The 27541-nt window shown below is 45.6% G+C and overlaps 1 protein-coding gene across 1 annotated transcript in view; it reads left to right on the forward strand.

Annotated features, from left to right (window-relative positions):
* The first annotated feature begins 2322 nt into the window (after nt 1–2322).
* The window catches only part of LOC119977708 (solute carrier family 22 member 2-like), a 41579-nt gene continuing 16360 nt past the window's right edge, over nt 2323–27541 (forward strand). Inside the window, exons 1-9 of the mRNA XM_038818895.1 lie at nt 2323–2746; nt 7177–7280; nt 7373–7527; nt 12394–12562; nt 12650–12764; nt 15728–15828; nt 24601–24815; nt 26323–26431; nt 27193–27305. Coding sequence (XP_038674823.1) covers nt 2336–2746; nt 7177–7280; nt 7373–7527; nt 12394–12562; nt 12650–12764; nt 15728–15828; nt 24601–24815; nt 26323–26431; nt 27193–27305 — 1492 coding nt within the window. The 5' untranslated portion in view covers nt 2323–2335. The remainder of the gene's footprint in view (nt 2747–7176; nt 7281–7372; nt 7528–12393; nt 12563–12649; nt 12765–15727; nt 15829–24600; nt 24816–26322; nt 26432–27192; nt 27306–27541) is intronic.

Consider the following 27541-nt stretch of genomic DNA (forward strand, 5'->3'; position numbering starts at 1 on the left):
CACGGACCCCCTTTCCCACAGTACAACGTTTGCTAACTTCTCCCAAACCCAGATCACCCCCAGCCCAGTCAATGGTAACAATACCCCGACCTGGTGTACCAGATTTCTGACATGGTACTCCTTGTCGTATGTCATAGAATCACTTTTGGTGATTGCAGTTCTCTGTATTATAGTCCAAACCCTCAGGATGAGGAAATGGAGAAGGAGAGCCCACCGCTCTCGTGCCTCAACAGTGTACAGAGTACAATCCCCCATTTTCGGATTCCACCAATCCCCCCAACCCCTTGATGTGTAATAAAGGATTTAATTTTGATATGATCTGTAAATAAAGACTTTTGCGGATGTATTATAATGTTCTGAGCTCGACTGCCGAGTCAGAAAATGAAATGTAATGATACTGTTGTATGAATGATTAAGGGTTTAGAATGTTGTAGAATGTTTAAATATGAGATGAGAGTAGTTTATTGAGGATAGTTAGAGGTTCCTGATTCCAATTGGTAATGCATGTCCCCTTTGACATAGCGCCAATCAGAAATTGTTAGTTAAATTTTTTTTGCCAGAGTTGAGGAAAGGATAAAAGCCATGGAACTCGCTGAGGTCAGGGGACCCAAAGACACCGTACTTGGGTGATCCTTCATGATTTCTCATGAGGATCACAAGGAGGGAGTGTAGCCACCGAAGTTGGCCATTCCCTAAATACAAAATGGAGGAACGCAAAGCTTACAGGTTAAAATGGACAATGTTTGCAGCACCAGCAGGCTGCACCAAGCAAATGTGGATTCTATCTGCTGAGAGAGCAGACAGCACCGAAACGAACATTCCGCATACTAATGAGGCAATCTCCGGGATAGTTAACATAGTAATGGAACGATCCCAGGGACAATGGACACAAATGGGGAAGTAATTGCAACAGTGTATGGGAAACCAGACACCCCGGCACCAGCGGGGTTCGAAAACAAAGCACCTGAAGGCCCGCCCAGTAGCCAAGGAACAACCTCAGTATTGGGGGAATTCAAACATATCGATTGGGAAAAGACTCAATCGATTCCCAGCAGGAAAAGGGTCCGCCCAAAAGGGCGCGAAGCCCTGGGACCTATAAAAGACAGGTCCCACACTTCGTTTGTTCTTCTTAACCAGCCCTCCTCTCTGGACCAGCATCTCGACCAGCTTTTGCCAAAGAAGACATTGAAAGAGAGAGAGGAGAGGTTTGGGACAGCAGCCGCCAGCAAGTAAGTCTCACAACGATCGCTACCAGAGATAGAGACTCCTGTCCCCTTTTAAGCCCGTACCAACCTGAAGTCTGCAGACCAGAGCAGAGCAAGAAGCCTTGTCCCCTGATCCGGCAGTTCCCTTCGAGATAAGTATTGGTTTATTTAGCGGTAGGAATAGTTTAATCCTCTTAGCGTGTGCATGGGTAGTATTATAATTGTATTATAATAAACTCAGTTGTTTGAACTTACTAATTGGTGTATGGTTTTCTTGCTTTGAACTTAACCTTGAAACTTGTGGCGGTATCTTAACGATACCTGGCGACTCCAGAGCTAAGTAACGAAACAGAGCCAAATTGAGTGTTAAGCACACTCACCCAGAACGAGCAACAGTGCGGGTGTGTCCTGATGTGGGGACGGGAGGATCCGACCCCGGGGAGGGCCTCCACTAGCGATCGGGGCTAATGATTGGTGGGCAGGCTGGTTCCGTCGGGACCTATGTTCTTCCGCGTCAGGCCCATGTCGGGCTCCGCCATATTGCCCGGGGCCAGCGCAGAGATGGGAACCCACACACATGCGCGGAATTACGCCGGCCATAGCGTGCATGCGCGAACTCTCGCCAGCCGTAGCGCGCATGCGCGAACTCGCACCAGCTATGCCATGCCGGCTGGGGCTGCGGAGACCACTCCGGCACTGACCTAGCCCCCTAGGAAGGCGAGCATACCTGATGATCGAGGACCATTGACGCCGGAGTGGTTGGCGCCGCTTTTCACGCCGGTGTCAGAACTTGGATTGGAGAACCCCGGCCTTAGTCTCTCAAACGGAGAATTCCGCCTAGCATCTTTAAATCTCTAAAGCGTAGGCATGTTTGAGTTGTGTATTAAAGTTGAAGTTTTGATAAATGGTTACCGGTGTTAGTTTGTAACCACACTGAATAATTCACTGTCACGTTTCATTTGTTCACTCATTTACTAATCTGGCTAACTCCTCAGTTTACACAGATGATTGGCAGACCTATCTTCCACATTGCATTGCTGGAATTTATCTGATACTGCAGGTAGACAAGCAGGACGATCAATCAGTAGCAACTCACTCCTTCAACTTACCAGTTGAATAGATACATTGCAATGCCGAGCTTTGATGATGTTTTAGAGGAAGTAGGAGGATTTGGGGTATACCAGAAGTTAATTTTATTTCTTGTATGCTTGTCCTCGGCGGCGTTCTCCTATCTGTATGTTGGATTTGTTTTTTTAGCAGTGACTCCTGACCATTGGTGTCAGAGTCCTGGGGTCTCTGAGCTGAGAGAGAATTGCAGCTGGTCTCTGGAACAGGAGAAGAATTACACACTGCCTCTGGGACGGTCCGGCAGCTCCTCATACAGTCAGTGTGAGAGATACGACGTAGACTGGAATTCATCCTCAGGCAGCTGTGAAAATCCACTGCAGTTTGTCCAGAATGGTTCCCGGGATTTACCACTTACAACATGCCAGGACGGGTGGGTGTTTGAAAATGGCTCATCCTCCAGCATTGTGACTGAGGTACATTTTAATTCTGGTCAGAGATCAAATGTTGATTATGTCGGAAGGTTAGCAGTAGACAACAGAAGCATCTCAAATCTGAACAGTGGGAGAGAAATGCCACAGTTGATACAGTTGTGACCAGGGGGTTTAATCTCAGAGTTATGGGGCACCCATTTAAGACAGAGATGAAGAGGAATTATTCTCTCAAGAGGATAGTGAACCTGTGGAATTCTTTACCGCAGGGAGCTGTCGAGTTTCAAGGATGAGATAGACAAATTTTGAATCAGTAAGAGAATCAAGGGTGATGGGGATAAGGCAGGAAAGTGGAGTTGGGGATTATCACATCAGATCCGTCATGATTTCATTGAATGGTGGAACAGACTCAATGGGCCGAATGGCCTACTTTGTTCCTCCACCTTATGGTCTTGTGCTTACCTGTATCTCTAGGTTGCAGTGATGCCTTACCTCACACTGTTCTAAACTCGGAATTCGCTTCCCAAACCTTTTTACCTTTTCTCTTCACTCTCCCTTTATGATGGCTCAAAATCTATACCTTTCTGTCCAGACATTACCTGATGTGGCTGGCTGTAATAGCACAATATAAATTGTACAAGGCACGGGGAGGATAATGGGTTAATAAGTGCTGCGGGAGTGCTCTTAAACTAATTTACCAGAGTTTGGAAGTCAGGATAAACCAAGGTGTACAGAGAACTAGGAGGGACAGCTGACACTAAAAAATTGCAGAGAAATAAGGATGAGATAAGGGGGGGGGGGGGGGGGGGGGAGTCCAAGGTTTGGTTGAAGTGCATAGGCTGGTTTGACTGCATGCATATAAATAATGTGATACATATTGTTTAATGTCAGTAATTGAAGTCACGCTCCACTGAGTACTGTTGTGAAGTGGGGCTTCAACTCATCACCATGGTGGCACAGTGGTTAGCACTGATGTCTCACTGTGCCTGGGATCCGGGTTTGATTCTGCCCTGGGGTGACTGGCTGTGGGTAGGTTGCACATTCTCCCCGTGTCTGTGTGAGTTTCCTCTGGTTCCTCCCACAAAGGTGTGCAGGTGAAGTAGACCATTTTGACCAGTCACAAGCCAGGGACTCCCATGTGTCAGGGGGATGTTTTATCGCTTCAGGGGTATTCAAGGACATTCTTGAAGTGTTTTTGCTGTACCCCAGCCATGACCGAGTTCCAAGTAGAGCACAATGCTGGGAAAGCTTATCAGGTCTGGCAGAATCTCTGGCGAGAAACAGAGTGAATATTTTAAATCCAATGTGACTCATCTTTGTTTGCAATTGTATTGGACATGAACCATTTACTCGCTCCCCAGATACCGCCTGACCTGCTGAGTTTTTCCAGCACTTTCTGTTTTTATTTCAGATCTCCAGCCTGGCACTATTCTTGCTTTTATTCCAAGTAGACCTGTTCTGTTTGGAAGCAAGCACACGGCTGATTTGTCCTGCCCAATGAAGCTGGCTTGAGTCTTTAGCGGCTCAATGCTGGGCATATTGGCTTGGGAGATGCTGCTATTGGACCATCTTTTTTGCTGCTTAAGGCGTCTGCTGTAGGTCATCCAACTCTCTGAAGCAGCTAAAGCATGGGGATCACCACTGGTCTCTAAATCACAACCTTAGTCTCAGGTCCACAATGATCTGCAAGGCATGGTCCTCACCAAAGGCACCACCACAGACTCTATCGTAGTGAAGATTAAGGTCAAAAAGATGATGTGATCACACCAACCCTCTTCTCTGTTTCCCTCACTGTGATACTGCACCTCACTTCCAGGATGTTACCTACAGGCATGGAGATAATCTACAGAACTGATGGGAATCTATTCAACCTCCGTCTTTAATCCAAAAGCAAAATCACTCCATCCTCAATCACTGAGCTGCAGTTCAGATGATACTTGTGTGTGCTCAGTCAGAAACTGAGCTGTAGGTCATTGATTAATTGATTGATTGATTAATTTGATTGATTGATTTGATTTAGTGTCACATGTACCGAAGTACAGTGAAAAGTATTTTTCCGCAGCTGAGGGAACGTACACAGTATGTACATAGTAGACAAAAAGAATAACCAACAGAGAACATTGACAAATAGTATATCGACAAACAGTGATTGGTTACAGAAGCAAATACATGAGCAAGAGCAGCATAGGGCATCGTGAATAGTGTTCTTGCAGGGACCAGATCAGTCTGAGGGGGAGTCATTGAGGTGTCCTGTAGCTGTGGGGAAGAAGCTGTTCCTATGTCTGGATGTGCGGGTCTTCAGACTTCTGTACCTTCTGCCTGATTTGCCGACGCCTTCTAAGCAGATGAGAAAATGGGCCTTTCACTAAAACAATGTCCTTTACAACCAGCATGCGCAGCACAACACCTTATTCCATAAATTAAGATCAAAGGCAAGATCCTGGAAAAATGTGGACCATTTTCTGTACCTCGGGAGACTCCTCTTGATGAAGGAGGATATAAATTGCAAAATTCATCATTCTCTCCAACGTGCCAGCTCATCCTATGGCCAACTGAAGAAAAGAGTATTTGAGGACAAGGATCTCAAACCTGAGATTTGGACCAATATAGTACAGTGACAATAATAAGAGATTTGGATCAAATAAAGGAGAGATTTGGGAACTTAATATTCACGGCTACAGTGTATTCTTGAACAATTGGGAGGAAACAAAAGAGGGTGAGCAAAGTGTCAGAACTGATCAAATAGACTATTATAGCACAGGGATAGGATGATACAGCTGAGGGGTCAAAGACAGAATCCATTTGGGTGTTCACTATTTACCACCAAATAGTGGGAAGGAGATAAAGGGTCAAATGTGCAGCAAGGTTCAGAAAGAAGCAAAATCAATCGGAAAGGAGCAATGAGGGGACTTCAATTATCTCAATATAGGACTAGGACAAGTGAAAAAGGGGAATTAATTCCTAAAATGAGGGCAAGAGAACTTCCTTGATCAACTTGTTTCCAGACCAGGGAGAAAGGATACTGGGATGGATTTTGTTTTGAGGAATGAAATTGGTCAAGTGGAGCATGCTTCAGATAGGGAACATTTGGGAAACAGTGATCATAATCACAGTTAGAATTATTGCTAAAAAGGATAGGAGTATCAAATCCAAAAACACTTGACTGGAAATTTCCATGTGTTCACAAGGTATCTGGTCCAGATGCACTGGAGTCAAAAATTGGATGGTCAAACTATAATTCAAAGAGGGAGATGGTTTTGGGAGAGAATTAACATAGTTTTACAAGGGAGAAAGGAAGGCCATCAAAAGGTAAAGCTCTCTTCTTGATGACTAAAAAAATAAAGAGATTAAAATGCAACCATTTCCTGGACTGCTTCGCACCCGAGAGGAGATAAAGTCTGTCAGTCATGTTGACTTTGTGACCATGTAACAAAGAGATGTCCACGATAACATTGTACAGCTACAGGGAAAACATTGGCCACCATTCCCTCTCCCCCCCTCCCCCGCACCCCTATCACAATGTGTTTTCTGGTGGCAGAGGTGGCTCGCCATTGACCGCTGGTGCGATCTTTCTAAGGTATTTTGCATGGCTTGCCTGTGCCACCATGGTGGCGGGGGAGGGGATCGCCTTTGGTGAGATCAGAAGATCCCTCCGCAGCGGGAAGGGCTGAAAATCCCACCCCAAGACTTTGGACTCCTCCCTACAGAAACTCTAGGCCCTCATTCAGGGCATTCTGGCAGCTACTTTTTAGATAAGTCACTGAACTGGAATAGAACATAGAACATAGAACAGTACAGCACAGAACAGGCCCTTCGGCCCTCAATGTTGTGCCGAGCCATGATCACCCTACTCAAACCCACGTATCCACCCTATACCCGTAACCCAACAACCCCCCCCCCCCCCCCCCCCCCCCCCTACAGGAAGGAAATGATGCCAGGGATGATGGAATTCAATTTTGTGGAAAGTCTGGAGAATCTGGAGTTCTTCTCTTTAGAGCAGAGCAGGTTAAAAATAAATTTGATAGGCAGTGTTCAAAATCATGAATGGTTTTGACAGAGTAGCTGGACGGAAACAGTTTCCAGTGGCAGAGGGTCAGTTCCTAGAGGTCCCGTATTTCAGCAGATTGGTAAAAGACCAGTGACAGGAGAATTTGTTTTAACATTGCAAGTTCTTATTATTTGGAACGCACATGCCTTAAAGGGTGATGGCAGCACATTTGTCAGTAATTTTAAGAAAGAAATTAGATAAATTGTCGAAGAGAAAAGTTTACGTGGCCATGGAGAAAAAGCTGAGGTTTGAGACTAATCGCATGTCTCTACCAAAGAACTAGCACATGCAGGATGAACCAAATGGTCATCTTCTGTGTTATATAATTCTATGATTCTATGAGTTGATGTATATAAGATGCAATATGTAGTCTGTGTCTTCCTATATCTCTCAAACATGAAACCACTCATGAATACCATTTGTACAGTTTGAACTGGTGTGTGCTGATGCCTGGAAACTGGACCTGACTCAAGCTTGTCTAAACCTGGGATTTACACTTGGAACAATAATCATGGGCTACGCGGCGGACAGGTGTGTATAATGTCATCCACCAATCAAAGGTCTTGAACGTATCAGCAATGTATTTTCTTGCTAATTTAATCCTAAAATTCTTTCTTTTCTAGGTTTGGTCGAAAATCGAGCTTCTTGTTTGCAACATTTGTGACTTCAGTACTGGGACTTGTTGTATCATTCCTCCCAAACTACAATTGGTTTCTGATTTTCCGAACTTTACAAGGCTTATTCAGCAAAGGAAGTTGGTTGTGCGCATATGTCTTTGGTAGGAATTATGCTCCTACCTCATGTTATAACATGTTTTAGGTGCTCTGTAGTAACACTAACTTTTGTTTATATATTTTTTAAAATTTAGAGTACCCAATTCATTTTTTTTAATTAAGGGGCAATTTAGCATGGCCAATCCACCTACCCTGCACATCTTTGGGTTGTGGGGGTGAAACCCACGCAAACATAGGGAGAATGTGCAAACTCCACACAGACAGTGACCCAGAGCCGGGATCGAAGCTGGGACCTCGGCACCATGAGGCAGCAGTGTTAACCACTGTGCCACCATGCTGCCCAAACTAACTTTTATTACAATAACAGCCATCATCGTGCTATACTTTGTTCTGGTATATAATCTTCCAATTTAATAAGCAAATGCTCCTTGTGTTGTGGTACTTGTTGATACCAAGTGCTTCTATATGTTTCGATGTTAACTAATGATGCCAAGTCCTCTTTGGTGAGTTGCCACACTTATAGAACATAGAACATAGAACAGTCCAGCACAGAACAGGCCCTTCGGCCCTCGATGTTGTGCCGAGCAATGATCACCCCCTACTCAAGCCTAACGTATCCACCCTATACCAGTCCCCCACCCCCACAAATTAACCTTACTTTAACACTAAGGGCAATTTAGCATGGCAAATCCACCTAACCTGCACATCTTTGGACTGTGGGAGGAAACCGGAGCACCCGGAGGAAACCCACGCACACACGGGGAGCACGTGCAGACTCCGCACAGACAGTGACCCAGCCGGGAATTGAACCTGGGACCCTGGAGCTGTGAAGCATTTATGCTAACCACCATGCTACTGTGCTGCCCAATTATGTGACCATTTAATAAATTGTAACACCTTTAGGATTTTTTTAGTTGTAGTTATGTCACACTGGGTTTAAAAAAGTCAATTCAAATTAACGTAACATTCTGGAAATGTAATGGCAATTGGGGACATGAAAGCTTTTCCTGCCGAGTCCAGAGACAAATGCCATCAATACAAGCATCAGAAGACAAGTGTGCCTTAGAGAGGACTGTAGAGTGTCGGAAATGGATTCTTAGGTCAAACTCGTTCACTGGAACACTCTCACTTGGGTGTGTGTGTATCGGCACTTTTGAAGTCAGAATAATATTTGAAATCTTTGCCCATGGGCAGGATAGACTTAACTTCAAAGGTCTGTGACATTCAGGTTCTAATGAATTGAATCACCATTAGCCCTCAATGTGATGTTTGGTTTGAGTTTCTCATCTGCAAATTTTGCTGTTTAATACCTTGTATAAAATTCAGAACAGACAATTGCACTTTCAATGTTTTCTTCTAATTACCCAAAGCTGTAAATTCTTATCTCGCTAACTATCTCTCCTCTCTGTGGTAAGAACCAAACCAAAAAGGTGAGCAACACGGTAGCAGTGAGCTGCACGGTAACAGTGGGCGACGCGGTAGCACGGTGGTTGGTGCTATTGCTTCGCAGCGCCGGGGTCCCGGGTTCGGTTCCCGGCTTGGGTCACTGTCTGTGCGGAGTCTGCACGTTCTCCCCATGTCTGCGCGGATTTCCTCTGGGTGCTCCGGTTTCCTCCCACAAGTCCCAAAAGATATGCTTGTTAGATGAATTGGGCATTCTGAATTCTCACTCTGTGTACCCGAACAGTGGCTGGAGTGCGGCGACTAGGAGATTTTCACAGTAGCCTCATTGCAGTGTTAATGTAAGCCAATTGTGACAATAAAGATTATTATTATTATTATTATTATTAATAACTTGTTTGTTAGGGCACATTAAATAATGTTGCAGAAATCTTCAGATGTTCCAGACGTGATCTTTGGGAAATTGTGAGGCTGTGTTTCCAGTCAATGCTCCTTTCTTTGTAGTTCCTCACTAGGAACAGCGCTCCAAAAATTCCACACATGGTGTAGGTAGTTTTTTATTTATCTTTATTTGATTCAATTAAGATTTATGGGAATTCCTTATTTACAAAGTCTTCTCCACCCCCAATCGTAAATCACATGAGGTTCACTTAACCATATGGGAAGAGAAAATACTTTCAATCAGTGATGGGCAACTTAGGCTGGTGAATGGGCCGCATCAATCACAGAATTATAGAATCCCTACAGTGCAGAAGGAGGCCATTTGGCCTATCGAGCCTGCACCAACCCTTTTGAATGACCACACTACCTAGGCCCAATCCCCCGCCCTATTCCTGCAACCCCACCCTAAGGGCAATTTAGCATGGCCAATCCACCTAACCTGCACATCTTGGGACTGTGGGATGAATCCGGAGCACCCGGGGGAAACCCACGCAGACAGAGCGAGAACGTGCAGACCCCACACAGACAGTCACCCGAGGGCAGAATTGAACCTGCGTCCCGGGCACTGTGAGGCAGCAGTGCTAATAACCGTGCCACCCTCCTTCATTTCAGTGGGCCACAAGTTTGAAATCAGGCTCGTGCACTAACCATGACCCCATGAATAATATTAAATTCATTTAATACACACCAAATATTTCAGAACATGTTGTGGAAAATGCTTAATCATTCATATACTGTATTAATGTAACTGTCATCAATTTCATTTGGTAAAAGCAAAATAAATATATTCACTTTAGGCACAGAGGGAGCGCATGACTCTCACAGTCAATGTTGTGAACAATCAGCATGGTCCTCACTTCACTTGCCCTTGCTTTATGCACATATCACTTAAATCATACTGGTCGAAAAAAAACTACAGGGACAGAAATCAGCGGTGATGCGGAAACCCTGCATGTGGGCAACAGTCAACAAAATGTCTTGTGGACCGCACTCAGAAGCCAGATGGGCCACATGTCGCCCCCAAAGCCGCTGGTTGCCCCCTACTGCTTTAAATGATGAAGTGGTGAGCAATAATTTGTCAAGATAGACCATAAGACCATAAGACAGAGGAGCAGAATTAGGCCAGTCGATCCATTGAGTCTGCTCCACCATTCGATCATGGCTGATATGTTTCTCATCCACATTCTCCTACCTTCTTCCCATAACCGCTGATCCCCATATTAATCAAGAACCTATCTATCTCGGTCTTAAAGACTTTCAGTGACCTAGCCTCCACAGCCTTCTGCGGCAATGAGTTCCACAGGTTCACTATGCTCTGGCTTAAAAAATTCCTCCACATCGCAATTTTAAAGGATCGTCCCTTCAGTCTGAGGCTGGCCCTCGGGTTCTAGTTTCTCCTACTAGTGGAAACATCTTCTCCATGTTCACTCTATCTAGGCCTCTCAATATTCTGTAAGTTTCGATAAGACCCCCCTCATCTTTCTAAACGTACAGACCCAAAGTCCTCAACCACTCCTCATATGGCAAGTCCTTCATTTCAGGGATCATTCTTGTGAACCTCCTTTGGACTCTCTCCAATGGCAGCACATCCTTCCTTAGATATGGGGCCCAAAACTGCTCACAATATTCAAATAGAGTCTGACCAGAGCCTTATACACCTTAGCATTTCATCCCTGTTCTTGTATTCTAGCCCACCCGACATGAATGCTAACATTGCATTTGCCTTCCTAACTTCCGACTGAACCTGCATGTTAACATTAAGAGAAACCTGGAACTAGGTATCCTAAGTCCCTTTGTGCTTCTGATTTCCGAAGCCTTTTCCCATTTAGAAAATAGTCTATGCCACTATTCTTCCTACCAAAGTGCATACCCTCACACTTTTCCACATTGTATTCCATCTGCCACTTCTTTACCCACTCTCCTTCTGCAGACCGCCTGCTTCTTCAATACTACCTGTCTCTCTACATACCTTTGTATCATCTGCAAACCTAGCAACAATACCCTCAGTTCCTTCTTCCAGATCATTAATGTGATAAGATAGCTGATAAGCTGATAAGATAATGTGGTAATTTGGAATTGAGGTCCCTTAGACAAGGGTCTATTCAGTCCTCCTAGTCAAGGTTAACATTCATGTTGTCTTTTTATTCTGTAGCCTGAGAATCACACAATAATCTTATCTCCAAAGCACTTTAAGAGTGCATATTAATAATCAAGTGTTAATAATATGTTTATCATTATAAAAGTTAGAAACATTTGTGTTCCAAATTACATTTCCAGCCTTTTTAACATATTGATTAATGAATTACTTATTCTTTAATTGTCCCACAATTAAGGCTATCTATTCAACTAATCTGCCTCGTTCCCAATAATACTGGTTTAGTTTTTATTACAATAACTTCCATCAATTTCAGCAGAAAATGGTTAAGAACATAGAACATAGAACAGTACAGCACAGAACAGGCCCTTCGGCCCTCAATGTTGTGCGGAGCCATGATCACCCTACTCAAACCCACGTATCCACCCTATACCCATAACCCAACAACCCCCCCCCCCTTAACCTTACTTTTATTAGGACACTACGGGCAATTTAGCATGGCCAATCCACCTAACCCGCACATCTTTGGACTGTGGGAGGAAACCGGAGCACCCGGAGGAAACCCACGCACACAGGGGGAGGACGTGCAGACTCCACACAGACAGTGACCCAGCCGGGAATCGAACCTGGGACCCTGGAGATGTGAAGCATTTATGTTAACCACCATGCTACCCTGCTGCCCCCTTTAAAAAATATGGCCATATTTTTTAAAATATGAACATATTAATTCAAACTACAAAATGATAGTCACACTTAAACTAGTGATTTTGAAATGACCAACAATAGCTATAAAATAGTTTAAAAAGGATGGCAGGTTTGATTTAAGTTCCTGGTCCTCTGGGGCTTTTATTTTACAGTACAATGTTTAGGTTGGTTCACCAGTACAGTTAATAGAATATTGCACCATTGATAGTACATTCTCCTTTGCTGCAAAGTGCTGACAAATCACTGAAAAGTTACGTTTTTGTTTCAGTTACAGAACTTGTTGGACCAGAGTACAGAAAAACAGTGGGAATTTTATACCAAGTGTGCTTCAGTACGGGGATGATGCTACTTTCGGCTGTTGCTTATTTTGTACCGGACTGGAGAAATTTGCAACTGGTGACTACCATTCCAAGCTTCCTCTTCCTGACCTACTATTGGTAATGTCCAGAAAGATTGGTGTTATTTGAGACAGTAGTCAAAGTACTTCAGACTTAGCAAAAAACTTGATTGTACTCCATTTACAGGTTGATCCCGGAGTCTCCCAGGTGGATGCTATCTCAGAAGAAAAACACAGAAGCCATGAATGTTATACAGAAAATGGCAAAAACGAATGGGAAATTTTTTTCAAAAGATTTTGAGGTGATTAACATGAATATCTCACACAATTGGTCAAAAATATAGTAATATTTTCAAAGTTTTTGTGTTGATTAGCTGGGCGTTTGACATGAGTGATAACCTATCTCCACCAAGCAAATAGAAAATCCATCAGATGGAGAATGTCTGAAATGGGTTCCACATATTTCTTTCTGGAGGGACACTCCATTTCTATCAGCTTAGAAAGCCTAGATGTGGGTTGGCAAGTGTCAAGCTGATGGATCCTCAAGGGGGCATTGAGATATTGCTGGAGTTTAACCAGATAAAACGCTGCTGCTTCCCGAGGAACTAATGAACTTTTCAGTCTATGTCCAGCCAGCACCATCCATCCTGCATTGTACTGCAATGTTTGGCTTGGAGCCAAATAGGAAATATTCCAGCCTCCAGGTTTTGTACTTAACATGTAGTTGACTAATTACGTACTTGTATAAAAATAAATTCCTTTTAACCAATGCATTTCACTACTGTAGCCATCTGGGATGGCCACTTCCAGCATATAAAATGGACACTCGCAGAGAATACAGGGAAAAATGGACAATGCAATGTCACAAGCAGGCACAGAGCCTGAATGTGTATTTAAAAGAAGACTGCAGACAGAACCAAAACTCTTGGCCGATTTGAACATTGATGACCCACCTCCGATAAACAAAATACTAATGCTCAGGTAGCCGATACCGTCCCAGACATTCCGGCGCCACTACCTCAGCAAGAAGATACAAACAAAGCAAGGCCAACGGCCACTTAGGACACGCCCAGCCATCAAGGCACCCACCCCTTTATTAGCTCAGAACAATGGCAGTGATCAAGAAGCTGCCCAATTGATTGGACCAAATTTAAGGCCCACCTAAAAGCGCGCAAAGCCCCCCCGAGTATAAGAAGGACCCCCCGCCATGTGTTTGCTCTCTTGGATTCGGCTCTCAGCTGGAGAGACCCCTCCACTTGCACCACCAGAAACAAGTTCAAGTTCAACACTCGCTACCAGACGGACAACCATAGCTATATTCCTGCTACCTCTTCGAACCCAACAGCCTCAGATCCGAACAACGGTCATTGTTCCTCTGACCTAAGTGGACACCCGATGTTAAGTATAGGTGTTAGTGATAGATATAGTTTAGCCTGTAGTGTTACTGTGCATGAGTAAACCATACTGTGTGTAAATAAAGTACCATTGACTTTGAACTAACTAACTGGTGTATTGGCTCTTTGATCGATATTCGGTTGAACCTTGTGGCAGTATCAAAAGATACCTGGCGACTCTGAAAAGCATATTCATAATTAAGGTTAAGAAAGGCGACCTTATTAACCGCCATATTTATAGCCACTAAAAGATAGCAACACTACCTTCTTTGAGGTCTCATGTCACCACACATTTGCTCACCCGTTTCATAGTGTATCTTGAAAGCTTGAATTATGTGCATAATATTATTATCCAACTTATTACATTCCAATTCCAATTCTCTTCCCGCAAGTGGTGGTGCACCAGGGCAGACTTTTCCACAGCGAGTAATTCCCGGAACAGGTCGCTAGTCTGTTGCCAGGGGCTTGTAGAGCTTGAAGGGTGACACTCTGCATCAAACATGGCTGACTAGGCGTCTCTCCTGCTCTTATCGACGGCCATTGGCATGTTTGGAAGGATTTGCAGGTTGACACACAACGTGCTTGGCTGCGTTATGCATGCACCTTCCTTGCCATCAGGTCCTGGGATGGGATTTGAACCCAAAGTTTCTGGTTTAGATGAAGGGACTCTACCCACTGCACAAGACCTCTGATTAGTACATTTCTTCTGTTTTCTTTAAAAGGAGTAATTATTTTCAGATGGAAAATTCCATTGACAGTTGGAATTAGAAGCTACTGAAGCTGTAGACTCTTATAGAGAAACATCATCAGTCATTAGGTAAAGATAGAACATTTATGGCACAGAAGGGGGCCATTCGGCCCATTATGTCTGTCCTGGTTGAATATCCACTCTTTCAAAGAATAACCAATCTCACTTTCCAGCACTAGGTCCATTGCCTTGTAGGGTATGTTACTTCAACCACTGTGCAACCATGGCACGTTAACACTATGGTTAACACTGATGTCTCACAGTGCCAGTGACCTGGGTTCAATTCCAGCCTTGTGTGATTATTTGTGTGGCGTTTGTACGTTCGCCCCTTGTATACCGGTTTCCTTCCACAGTCCAAAGATGGGCAGTTTAGATGGTGTTATGCGGGGAGTGGGCCTGGGTAGGGTGTTCTTTCAGAGGGCCAGTGCAGACTCGATGTTCCGAATGGTCTCCTTCTGCACAGTAGGAATTCTATGGTTCTAAGTGCATTTGCGAGTAATTTTAAATGTGATTCGGCCTCTACCACTCTTTCAGGTGATGAATGTCAATGCCCTCTAGGTGAAAAGAATCTGCCTCAACTCTCCTCTTAGCCTTCTGTCAATTACTTTATATCTGTGGCTCATGGTTATTGATCTCTCTTATAAGGGAGAGATGTCCTTCCTATCCATTCTATCTACACCCCTCATTATTTTATCCATCCCAATTAAATCTTCACTTGCCCTTTTCTATTCCAAAGAAAACAACTTCAAACCTGATCAATCGTTCCTCATAACTAAAATTTGCGATAGTTGGCAAATCCTCATAAATTTCCTCTATATGCTCTTGATTTCTTCAGAGTGAAACAGAATGTGTTCAGAACACTTGTCAGACTAATTGATTTTGTAAATATTAAAGTTAAATGAACGATTATATTTGCTTGATTCTTCTTTGGAGATAACTTCAACTATTTTTGGAATATGAGCTTATGTTAACCAACCAATAACACGTTGTCCTCTTGGGTTATAACAGTATTGCAGTTTGGCAATAGTCAGTTGAACACCGGGCACATTGTTTCATATTGGTTGGGGCTTTATATCATGGAACATTTATGAATTGAAGTATGATTTTTTTCTTCTTCCTTTAGATAGTTGAAGAGTGCAGTGAGGACTTGGACGGCCCTTCCTTTGTAGACCTAGTACGGACACCTCAGATAAGGAAACACACCCTTATCTTGATGTTTAACTGGTAAGATTTTATTTCTGTAAATATTTAATCTTGGGAGACTTACTGGGAAAAATAATCTACTCTTTCAAAGAATCTGAAATACATTAATTAGAAAAAAGAATAAACGACTAATATTAAGAACATGAGAGCAATGAATGAGGAAAAAACATTTGACCATTGTGCTTTGTGTCTATATATGGTATGCTTCACAACTCATTTAAGTTCCCCAAATTTCTTTGTAATCACCAAAGTTAATGAATGCAATGTTGAGATATCAAAGCAATATATTTTTTTAATTACAAGGACTTCTGTTGGAGAAGATGGGGACAAATGGCTCCCACTGTCAGATGCCTCAGTAACTCGAGGACATATTTAAAACAATTCACAAAAAGGCCGGGGTGGGTAAGCTGGAGATGGAAGGGTAGAAATGAAGAATTTCTTTACTCACTGAGTTCTGATGGTCTGGACTGCACAGCCTGAAAGTAACCTTAAAAGGAATGAATCTCCTTAAGATGGAAGAAATTACAGGGCTGTGTGCAAAATGCAAGGAAGTAGGACCATTTCAGAGATTGAGCACAGGCTTGATGGACTGAATGACCCCCTTTCTGCTGTAAGATTTGTGTCTCGCAGTATTTAGTGTTGATATAACTTCTGCAGTATGTCTTCAATGGATTTCAGCATGGCATCACTAGAAGCCTTGATAAAAACGGACACCAGAGGAAGAATAGAGGGGAGTAGGGTAAGAGGGGGAAGGACACCAACCAGGATACAGGGCAGGAAAGGCAGGGGAGCCAGAGGGGCGAAGGGTAAGGAAAGACATGGGAGCGATTACAACACCAGCAAAAAGGTGCGCCCAGGCAGCACCAAACACATCCCTGGTATATTTTCTTTTAATATAAATTTAGAGTACCCAATAATTTTTTTTTCCAATTAAGGGGTAATTTAGCATGGCCAATCCACCTAACCTGCACATCTCTGGGCTGTGGGGGTGAAACCCACGCAAACACAGGGAGAATGTGCAAACTCCACACGGACAGTGATCCAGGTCCGGGATTCAAACCCGAGTCCTCGGCGCCGTAGTCCCATTACTAACCACTGCACCACCGTGCCGACCCATCCCTAGTATATTTTAATATCAGGAAACAACATGTATAAAGTTAATACGGCATGGTTGTGGCAACCAATCACAGTGGGCCCAAAGTGAGGGCCCTTGAACCTGTGCACACCTTACCTTTGTATATTTATGCCTGTATTCTTAATTCTTTCTTTTTTTTCTGCCTCATATACCCACTCTGTAAATATCTTGCTATTACTGTGTGATGTTCCTCACAATGTTGCTATATTATAAATGTAAATCCAATAAAAGGACTTTAAAAAAGAGACAGGTGGCAGCAAGATTAAGTACAGGTACAACATGGCAAAAAGCCTTCTATCATGTTGCATTACATTGGAAGCCCTGAGATATTTTTGTCAGTCTGCAACCAAGTCCCAGCATCAGAGCATGTTGAAAACGCTGCAGCATGACTGGGAAGAAAGGTTTTGACGATACAGCACTGAGCAAGTACTCAAGTAAAGAGAAGGCCTTCAGCTGTGATGCCATTACTCTGGTGCTTTCCTGCTACAAAACGTCTTTTTGGGGAAGCTTTGGAAAAAACGAGAAATCAGCTAAAGTGACACTCATCTACTGGAGAAGGCAGGTCAAAGTGATATTGTCAGAATGTCTGCAAAATTCCCCTGTTTGAATTGGGACGCAACTGGCCTACTATCCAAATTCAAAATGTTTTAACAGCATTGCAGAGCTCTGGGCCGGGATCCTTCGAAATCCCGGCCAATGTTGACGCCGGCATCAAAACTGGCGCGAGTGACTCTGGCGTCAACGGACCTCCAGGCCCAGGCATTCACCCCTTCCTAGGGAGCTAGTACGGCACCGGAGTGCTGTCCGCTGCTCCGGTGCTTGAAAGCCAGCGCGCCACGGCCTGCGCGGGTCCGTGCATGCGTGCCACGGCCTGCGCAGGTCCATGCATGCATGCCACGGCCGGCGCGGGTCCGTGCATGCGTGCCAAGGCCGGTGCAGGTCCGCGCATGCATGCCACAGCCGGTGCGGGTCCGTGCATGCACACCACGGCCAGCGCGGGTCCGTGCATACGCGCCAAGGCCGGTGCGGGTCCGCGTATGCGCATGGGTTACCGCCTCCGCGCCGACCCCCGGGCAATAGGGCGGAGGAACATAGCCCCCCCCCCCCCTGGAATTAGCCCGCACGCCGATCAGTATGCCCCGATCGCGGGCCTGGCCACCGTGGAGGCCCCCCCTCTGAGTCGGATCCCCCCGTCCCCCCACCAGGACGGCCCCCGCAGCCAGAACTCCGAGGTCTCGCCGGGTAGGACCATACGTAACCCACGCTGACCCGTCGAAGCGTGGTGAATCGCCGGGGGGGCCACTTTCAACAGTACCCGTGGCTGCGACCCGCGGGTACGATTGGCGCCCATTTTCCGGTCGCTAGAGAATCGGCGGGTCGGCGCGGGAGCGGCGTGATTCTCCCGCACCCCCCCCCCCCCCCCCCCCCCCCCCACGCAAGCCATAAAAATTTGCCCAGCAATTGAATCACAGAACGATATCAGCACAGAAGGAGACTATCGGCTAACCATGACTGTTCCAGCCTTCTGTAACAGTTATTCATACTTCTACTGATGATTTTCTAATTTCCTATTGAAAGCCATGATTGAGTCTGCCTCATTATCAGGCAGCGTATTCCAGGTCCTAATTCCTGGTTGTGTACAAATGTTTTTCCTCATATTGCCTCTGGTTCTTTATTCCTATCGTCTCAAGCTACTTTCCTCTGGTTTTCAACTCTCATACCAATGAAAACAGTTTCTTCCTATCTTCTCGGTGGGGAGGGGGGAATGAGGGACGAGGCATGTCCTATGTGCAGCAGGCGAGGATGAGGACCCCACTGGCCCTCTGGGCTTGCCGGACCCTTGCCGCTGGGGCCTGTCCTCCCCGAGCTTTCCCCCCTCATGGTGTCTGCAGCTCCTTGCCCTCTACCTGCTCCTCGGAGGTGGCCACATGTTCTTCCTCCTTCACCTCCAGCACGTCGCCCCGCTGCTGTGCCAGGTTGTGGAGGACACAGCAGACCACCACAAAGTGGGCGGCCCTCTGGGCGATGTACTGCGTCTAGAGCAGTTGAGACATTGGAACTGCATCTTGAGGAATCTGATGCACCGCTTAATGACAGCCCAGGTGGCCATGAGGGGCTAGTTATATCGGGACTCCGCATCGGTCACCGGCCTCTGTACTGGCGCCATTAGCCAGGTCCTCAGCGAGTACCCCTTATCTCCAAGAGTCAACCTGCCATCCTGGGGTGCTCCTCGAAGAGGCCAGGGATGTCTGGCTGCCCCAGCATGTAGATGTCATGCACATTCCCTGGGAAGCTTGCACACATGTGGCATGATCTTTAGGTGGTGGTCACACACGAGCTGAACGTGCCAGGAGTGGAACCTCTTCCTGTTGATGTAGACGACTTCCCAGATGGCAAGGTGAGTGCAAGGAGACATGTGTGGCGTCTATTATCCCCTGGACCTGGGGCATTCCGTTGATGGTGGAGAATCCTGCTGCCCAGGCACCTTGTTGGGCCTTGTCCATAAGACCATAAGACATAGGAGCAGAATTAGGCCATTCGACCCATCGGGTCTGCTCCATCATTCAATAATGGCTGATACGTTGGATAGAGTGGATGTGGAGAGGATGTTTCCACTAGAAGCTGAGGACACAATCTCAGACTAAAGGGACGCTCCTTTAAAACAGAGATGAGGAGGAATTTCTTCAGCTAGAGGGTGGGGAATCTATGGAACTCTTTGCCGCAGAAGGCTGTGGAACTCAAATCACTTGAGTGTCTTTAAGACAGAGAGAGATAGGTTCTTGATTAATAAGGGGATCAGGGGTTATGGGGAGAAGACAGGAGAATGGGGATGAGAAACATATCAGCCATGATTGAATGGCGGAGCAAACCCAATGTGCTGAGTGGCCTAATTCTGCTCCTATGTCTTATGGTCTAATAGTTGTGATCCTAACACTGACCCCTACAGAACATCACTAGTCACCAGCTGCCATCTTGATAAGGACCCCTTTATCCCCACTCTCTGCTTTCTGCCAGTTAGCCAATCCTCTATCCATGCCAGTACCTTGTCCCTAACACCATGGGCTCTTATCTTATTTGGCACCTTGTCAAAGGCCTTCTGGAAATCCAAATAAATCATGTTCACTGGTTCTCCTTTGTCTAACTTCAGTGTTACCTCTTCAAAGAATTCTAACGGATTTGGCAGACATGACCTCCCATTGACGAAGCCGTGCTGATTCTGTCCTATTTTACTATGCCCTTCCAAGTACTCTGCAAAGTCATCTTTAATAATGGACTCTTACCAACAACCGAAGTCAGGCTAGCCGGCTTATAATTTCCTTTCTTCTGCCTCCCTCCCTTCTTAAACAGTGGTGTTACATTAGCCACCTTCTAGTCCTCTGGGACCCTTCCTGCCGCCAGTGATTCCTGAAAGATCATCACTAATGCCTCCACAATCTCCTCAGCTATCTCCTTCAGAACCCTGGGGTGTAGTCCATCTGGTCCGGATGATTTACCCACCTTCAGATCCTTCAGTTTCTCCCAAATCTTCAACTCAGTGATGGCCACTTCATTCACCTCTGGCCCCTGATTCTCCTGAAGTTCTGGTCTGCCACTGGTGTCTTCCACTGTGAAGACTGGTGCAAAATACCTGATCAGTTCCTCTGCCATTTCTTTGTTCCCTATTATTACTCCTCTAGCTTCACTTTCCAGTGGTCTGATGTCCATTTTTGCCTCTCTCTTACCTTTTATAGATCAAAAAAAATCTTGCAAGCTTCTTTTAAATTACTAGCTAGCTTACACTCATATTTCATCTTCTCCCCCCTTATTGCTTTTTTAGTTGCCCTCTGTTTTCTTTGGCTTCCCAATCCTCTGGCTTCCCATTAATCCTTGCCACTGTGTATGCTTTATCCTTGTTTCTATGCTGTCCTTCACTTGCTTTGTCAGCCATGGATGCCTTGTTCTCCTCTTAGCATGTTTCCTCCTCATTGGGATGTTGTGCTTCTCGAATAGCCCCCCAAAACTCCTGCCATTGCTGTTCCACTGTCTTCCCTGCTGGGCTCCCCTTCCAATCAACTCTGGCCAGCTCCTCCCTCATGTCTTTGTAGTTACCGTTATTCAATTACATCTGATTGCAGCTTCTCCCTCTCAAACTTCAGGGTAAATTCTATCATAATGTTGTCACTGCCGCCTAAAGGTTCCTTCACCTTAAGTTCCCTAATCAGGTCTGCCTCATTACACATCACCTAATCCAGAATTATATGTTCCCTCGTGGGCTCTACCACAAGCTGCCCAAGAATCCACCCTGTCGGCATTCCACAAATTCCTTTTCTTGGGATCCGCTACCTACCTGATTTTCACAGTCCACCTGCATATTGAAGTCCCCATGATTATTGTAATATTGCCTTGATGTGTTGGGTACTCTGGATCTGTGGAGACTGTGTTTACCTTAGCAGTAACATAGACAGGCTACCAACACTTGTAATAGTACAGCACTATTTTATTAAGCTAGGAACTGTTGAACATACTTGCACTGTGGGTCGACACTATGTTAGATTAAATCGAAGACCTATGCCTATCCTGACCAGCCTAAACTGTTAGCACATGGTAGATGTTTGTGCTACAAGCTGTGAGCTCTGTCCTTCTCAGAGGCTGCATCCCGAATGAGCGGGAAAACTAGTGCCCTCTGGCTTTATAGTGAGCGTGCCCTAACTGGTGATTGGCTGCTGTGTTGTGTGTGTTGATTGGTCTTGCAGTATGTCAGGCAGTGTGTGTCTGCACCATTATATACTGATGTGTATATTATGACATGCCTTTCTTATATACTATTTCCATTTCTTGATTTATTTTCTGCTCCACATCCTGACTACTGTTAGGGGTCCTGTACATAACTCCCATCAGAGTATTTTTCCTTTGTGATTCCTCAACTCTACCCACACACATTCTATGCCTTCTGATCCTATATCGATTTAACTTAATTTCTTACTAACAATGCAACCCTGTCTCCTCTGCCCATCCGTCTGTCCTTGACACATGTCCTTGGAAATTTAGATCCCAGCCCTGATCCCCTTGCAGCCAAGTCTCTGTGATGCCCGCAACATCGTACCTGCCAATTTCAAAGTGCACAAGCTTGTTTACCTTGTTTTGTGTACAATGCACATTTAGGTACAACACCCTCAGTCCTGCATTGACCACACCTCTTCTCATAGTTGTCCATTATTTGCTGTTTCTGAAGTTAGATTACTGCCGCTTTCTATATTCTCTATTCTATTACATGTTGTGGAAACTTTACTAACCTCTCCTGAGCTCTTGGCCCCTTTAACTCGTCTAAAGTCCTCATCATTAACTTGCACTCTCACCTTCTCCTTTAACTTTGATTTTCTAATATTTTATACAATTGAATTTCTTCCTTGGGGCCTCATGGTATTTTCATGGTATTTCTTCCTTGGGGCCTCATGGTAGCATGGTGGTTAGAATCAATGCTTCACAGCTCCAGGGTCCCAGGTTCGATTCCCGGCTGGGTCACTGTCTGTGTGGAGTCTGCACGTCCTCCCCGTGTGTGCGTGGGTTTCCTCCGGGTGCTCCGGTTTCCTCCCACAGTCCAAAGATGTGCGGGTTAGGTGGATTGGCCATGCTAAATTGCCCGTAGTGTAAGGTTAATGGGGGGATTGTTGGGTTACGGGTATACGGGTTACGTGGGTTTAAGCAGGGTGATCATTGCTCGGCACAACATCGAGGGCCGAAGGGCCTGTTCTGTGCTGTACTGTTCTATGAACCCCCACCCCACTATTTAGTTTAAAGCCCTATGTCAAAGTTTATATAGTTCGCTGCCCGGGGAAACAGAGCATCCGTGACCTCATGGATGCACTCATGGGCTGCAGCTTGTGAGATGCCAAACAAGTCCCCACTCAAGCCCTGGAATGATCCTGAGGCATTGAGGTTCAGGGCTGCGGTGACTTTGATGGCCACCAGGAGAGGGTATTTTCCTCCTCCACGTGTTACCAGGTCCGAAGGACAGTGCACAGATGCCGCACTGTCCCTTGTTGAGGCGGAGCTGTCCGTCATCTGTTCAAAAGACCAGTGACGCCTTTACACCTTGGGCCGTCACCGGCCTCCCCTTCTGGGTCCCTCCCTGGCCTGATGGGCTGCCAGGTCCTTAGGATGTGGGGCAGGGCACTGAACATGGGCCGCTGCCTGGAGTCTCTGCCGACACCGCTGCCTTCTCTGCCGTCTGGTCACCTAGCCCGCCAGCAGCACCACTAGAGCAGCTTCCATGGGGTCCATTATATCGTCCATTGCGTGTAATATCTGTAAGGAACTGGAGAGGCTGTGAGTCTGACAGGCGCCGGTGTCTTCCACCCTGGGATCCTCCATTCCCCCATTGCTCTTCCCTCCCCCTCATTCCCCCTCTGCTCCCTCCTCCCCCTTATTCCCCATTTCTCCCTCCCATTGCTTCCCCCTACCCCCATTGCTTCTCCCTTCTCCTCCCACATCCCCTGCCATCTGACAGACCCTGCCCATGCACCCCATCATAATATTTCGGCTGGGAGTGGGTTTCACATCGTCTCCCACCCGCACTGACTTCAGGTGGCCCTCGGATAAATTCAGGCCATGGTGATCTTAGCAATGATGGCACGGTGACACAGTGGTTAGCACTGCTGCCTCACAGCGCCAGGGACCCGGGTTCAATTGCAGCCTTAGGTGACTGTCTGTGTGGAGCTTGCATGTTCTCCCCATGTCTGTGTGGGTTTTCTCCGGGTGCTCCAGTTTTCTCCCACAGTCCAAAAATGTGCAGGTTAGGTGGTTTGGCCTTGTTCAATGCGTGGTGTTACGGGGGTAGGATGGGAGATTGGGCCTCGGAGGATGCTGTTTCGGGGAGTTAGTGCAGACTCATACATACACAGAAACATACATAAAAATAGAAGGAGGAGGCCATTCGGCCCTTCAATCCTGCTCCACCATTAATTACGATCCTGGCTGATCATCAAGTTGAATACCCTAATCCCGCCTTCCCCGCATATCCCTTGATCTCTTTAGCCCCAAGAGCTATGACTAATTCTTTCTTGAAATTACACAATGTTTTTGTCTCAACTACTTTCTGTGGAAGTGAATTCTACAGATTCACCACTCTCTGGGTGAAAAAATTTCTCCTCACCTCAGTCCTAAAAATTTAATCCCTTATCCTCAAACTATGATCCCTAGCTCTGGACTCCCTCACCATCGGGAACATTCTTTCTAAAACTACCCCGTCTAATCCTGTTAGAATTTTGTAAGTTTCTATGAGATCCCCTCTCACGTTTCTAAACTCCAATGAGTATAATCTTAAACGATTTAGTCTCTCCTAATGTGAGTAGGCTGCTTTTTGTAAGGGCCAATGCAGACTCAATGGGCCGAATGGCCTCCTTCTGCACTGTAAATTCTATGACAGTCTTGCCATCCCAGGAATCAGCCTGGTAAATCTTTGCTGCACTCCTGCATGGCAAGAACATCCTTCCTCAGATAACGACACCAACACTGCCCACAATACTCCAATATTTGATAGGCCGAATGGCCTCCTTCTGCACCTCAGGGATTCTATGGATATGGTACGGTGATCTTAACAATGACACACAGTCCATTAGATCAAACTTGATTCTGTACGTTAATCTCACTGGACTAACCCACATGCAATTCCATTGCAGGTTTGCGATAACTTTGGTGTACCAAGGTCTTGTCATGCGTTTGGGAACGCTGGGAGGAAATATTTTCCTTGACTTCTTCATCTCAGGAGCGGTAGAAATCCCGGCAGCAATCATCATCCTATTGACCATTGAGCGGATTGGACGGCGCCTCCCCTTTGCAGCAGGTTGCCTGTTGTCAGGAGGCTCCTGCTTGATAGCAGCGTTCATTCCTGAGAGTAAGTACCATGGTTTACATTGGGATTCTAGTCCCAGACTAATGCACCTAATTAGGTGTCTGCCGTGTATATAGAATATAATCATTCAACACTGAACACAGGTAGTTGAACCCATCCTCTCTAAGAGATGACCAATTCCTCTGCCATTTTCTAATAGTCCTCCAAATATTTCCGTTTCAAGTATTTATCTAATTCCCTTCTGAAATTTACTATCAAATCTGCTTCCATCAAAGCCTGCGCAGGTCGTGACAGAACCGCGTGGAGATAAAGACACCGAGATGACAGAGGCAGCAGACTCTGACTCCGAGACGGAGACACAAGACACCTCAGAGGGGGAATCCTCAGGCCCACGGGCCGTGGATGTACAACCGTTATGCCGTTCATCACGGAAGCGCCGGCCTCCATCTCGTTACACGCCGCCCGATCCAGCGCCTCGTGCAAATGGTTTCCGGCCTGCGGCAAACTAGTCCGACGCCCTCCGCCAGGGTCTTCGGTGGATTCCTTGGACTTTGGGGGGGGGAGGGATGTTATAACCTGCCTGCTTACCATTGGCTGGGGACTAATGACAATCCCACAATCCTATGGGAGTATGAGCTTCCCTATTGAGAGGGGTGGAGAAATCATTAGCAACTCCCTGCATAAATAGAGCTGGCCAGTTTGGAACCAGCAGAGAGAGAGGAGTGAGCAGCAAGGGAAGTTGCTGCTGTTGTGTATATATATATGTTATTGTAAATAAATGTTATTTCTTTGTATCCTGAAAACTCGTGCTGGATTCTTCGTGGCCCTCACAAAACTACAGTTTGGAGAACTCAAACCCTTTTTGAACTTAGTAACAAATCGCTTTGGTGTCAGAAGAGAACTAACATCCCATCCACTCCTCGCTAAAAGCTCTTAGCTGTTGACCGAGCTGTACAGCAAGTGTCTGTCCAAACTGATTTGAGGATGTTTCTGTCTCCGATTTGTGACTGCATCAACTTGTGCTCGCTACACACGACACAGTGCATGTTACTAGTCTGGGATCATTATCTGTAGGTTTTGACGATCCAAATAGGAAATGCAAATTGCAAACGGATAATTAGAAACCATAGAATCCCGACAGTGCAGAAAGAGGCCATTCGGCCCATTGAGTCTGCACCGACCCTCTGAAAAAGCACCCTATCTAGGCCCACTCCACTGCCTTATCCCCGGAACCCTGCAACCCAACCTAACCTGCACATCTTCGGACTGTGGGAGAAAACCAGAGCATCCGGAGGAAACCCACACAGAGACAGGGAGAAAGTGCAAACTGCACACAGTTACCCAATGCCAGAATCAAACCCGGGTCCCTGGCGCTGCGAGGCAGCAGTTCCAACCAATAGCAGTGCTAACATTACCAGTGCTAATTAGTCCATTTAAAATCTCGGAACAACGGTTAGTTAGAAATGGTTACATTGTCATTGAAAATGTGAATATTTCAGATTTATTCCTGTAAATGCTAACTACTCTCCTATTTATATTTCAATTTCAGAAATCAGCTGGTTGTCAACAGCAATAGCCTTTGTGGGTAAGCTAGGGATCACTATGAGCATCGAAATGGTGGTATTTGTAAATACTGAACTGTACCCAACCTTTATGAGGTATGTACTGACACTAACAGAAGTTCTCTAATTCAACTATTGATTAAACTGTACATCTGTAGAATGGATCCTGCTGTATCTTTGGGCTAACTGTATAAAATAAATAGATTGCAGACACACATGGATTTAATGTAACATTAATAGAGGTTTATTAAATAGGTCTTCACTGTACAAAGGCTGGTACTAGACTAAGCAAAAATCCGCGAAGTGGCCGATGATGTCACACATGTGACATTAATGGGCAGCACGGTAGCATGGTGGTTAGCATAAATGTTTCACAGCTCCAGGGTCCCAGGTTCGATTCCCGGCTGGGTCACTGACTGTGCGGAGTCTGCACGTCCTCCCCGTGTGTGCGTGGGTTTCTTCCGGGTGCTCCGGTTTCCTCCCACAGTCCAAAGATGTGCGGGTTAGGTGGATTGGCCATGCTAAATTGCCCGTAGTGTCCTAAAGGTTAAGGGGGGGGGGGGGTTGTTGGGTTACGGGTATAGGGTGGATAAGTGGGTTTGAGTAGGGTGATCATTGCTCGGCACAACATCGAGGGCCGAAGGGCCTGTTCTGTGCTGTACTGTTCTATGTTCTATGTCATGTGATTCTGTTCTTAAAGAGACATTGCCCACAACTACAATAACCCACACATATAACAGATCCATTCTCTTGAACTATATTATAATAGTGAAACCTGATCTGCTGATGCATTCAATACCTGTGAAATGAAAAGGAAATATATTGTGTGGCAGTAAAGATGCATTTTATTTTAACAGGAACCTTGGTGTTTCAGTGTGCTCATCACTGTGTGATATTGGAGGGATTGCAGCCCCATTCATCGTGTACAGACTGGCAGAGACCTGGATCGGGCTGCCTCTTGTAGTTTTCGGTGATGATCTTGTATTTAACTATTTTATGCTGCGTTTTTATAATTTGCTTTCACAACAGATCACACTATATCTCTGCAATCTAATTGCAATTCTCAAAAGTTCCAATACGTCAAAAATGGACAAAGAGAGCTCAGATATCAATTCACTAAACAGCAAACACTTCTGTAACCTTTTTGTGTAAACATCCCCATTCTTGAGAGAAGGACCAATCAGAGACCCCATTCCCTCTCCAAGA

Source organism: Scyliorhinus canicula, chromosome 1, assembly GCF_902713615.1.
Source record: "Scyliorhinus canicula chromosome 1, sScyCan1.1, whole genome shotgun sequence".
In the NCBI taxonomy this organism is placed as follows: domain Eukaryota; kingdom Metazoa; phylum Chordata; class Chondrichthyes; order Carcharhiniformes; family Scyliorhinidae; genus Scyliorhinus; species Scyliorhinus canicula.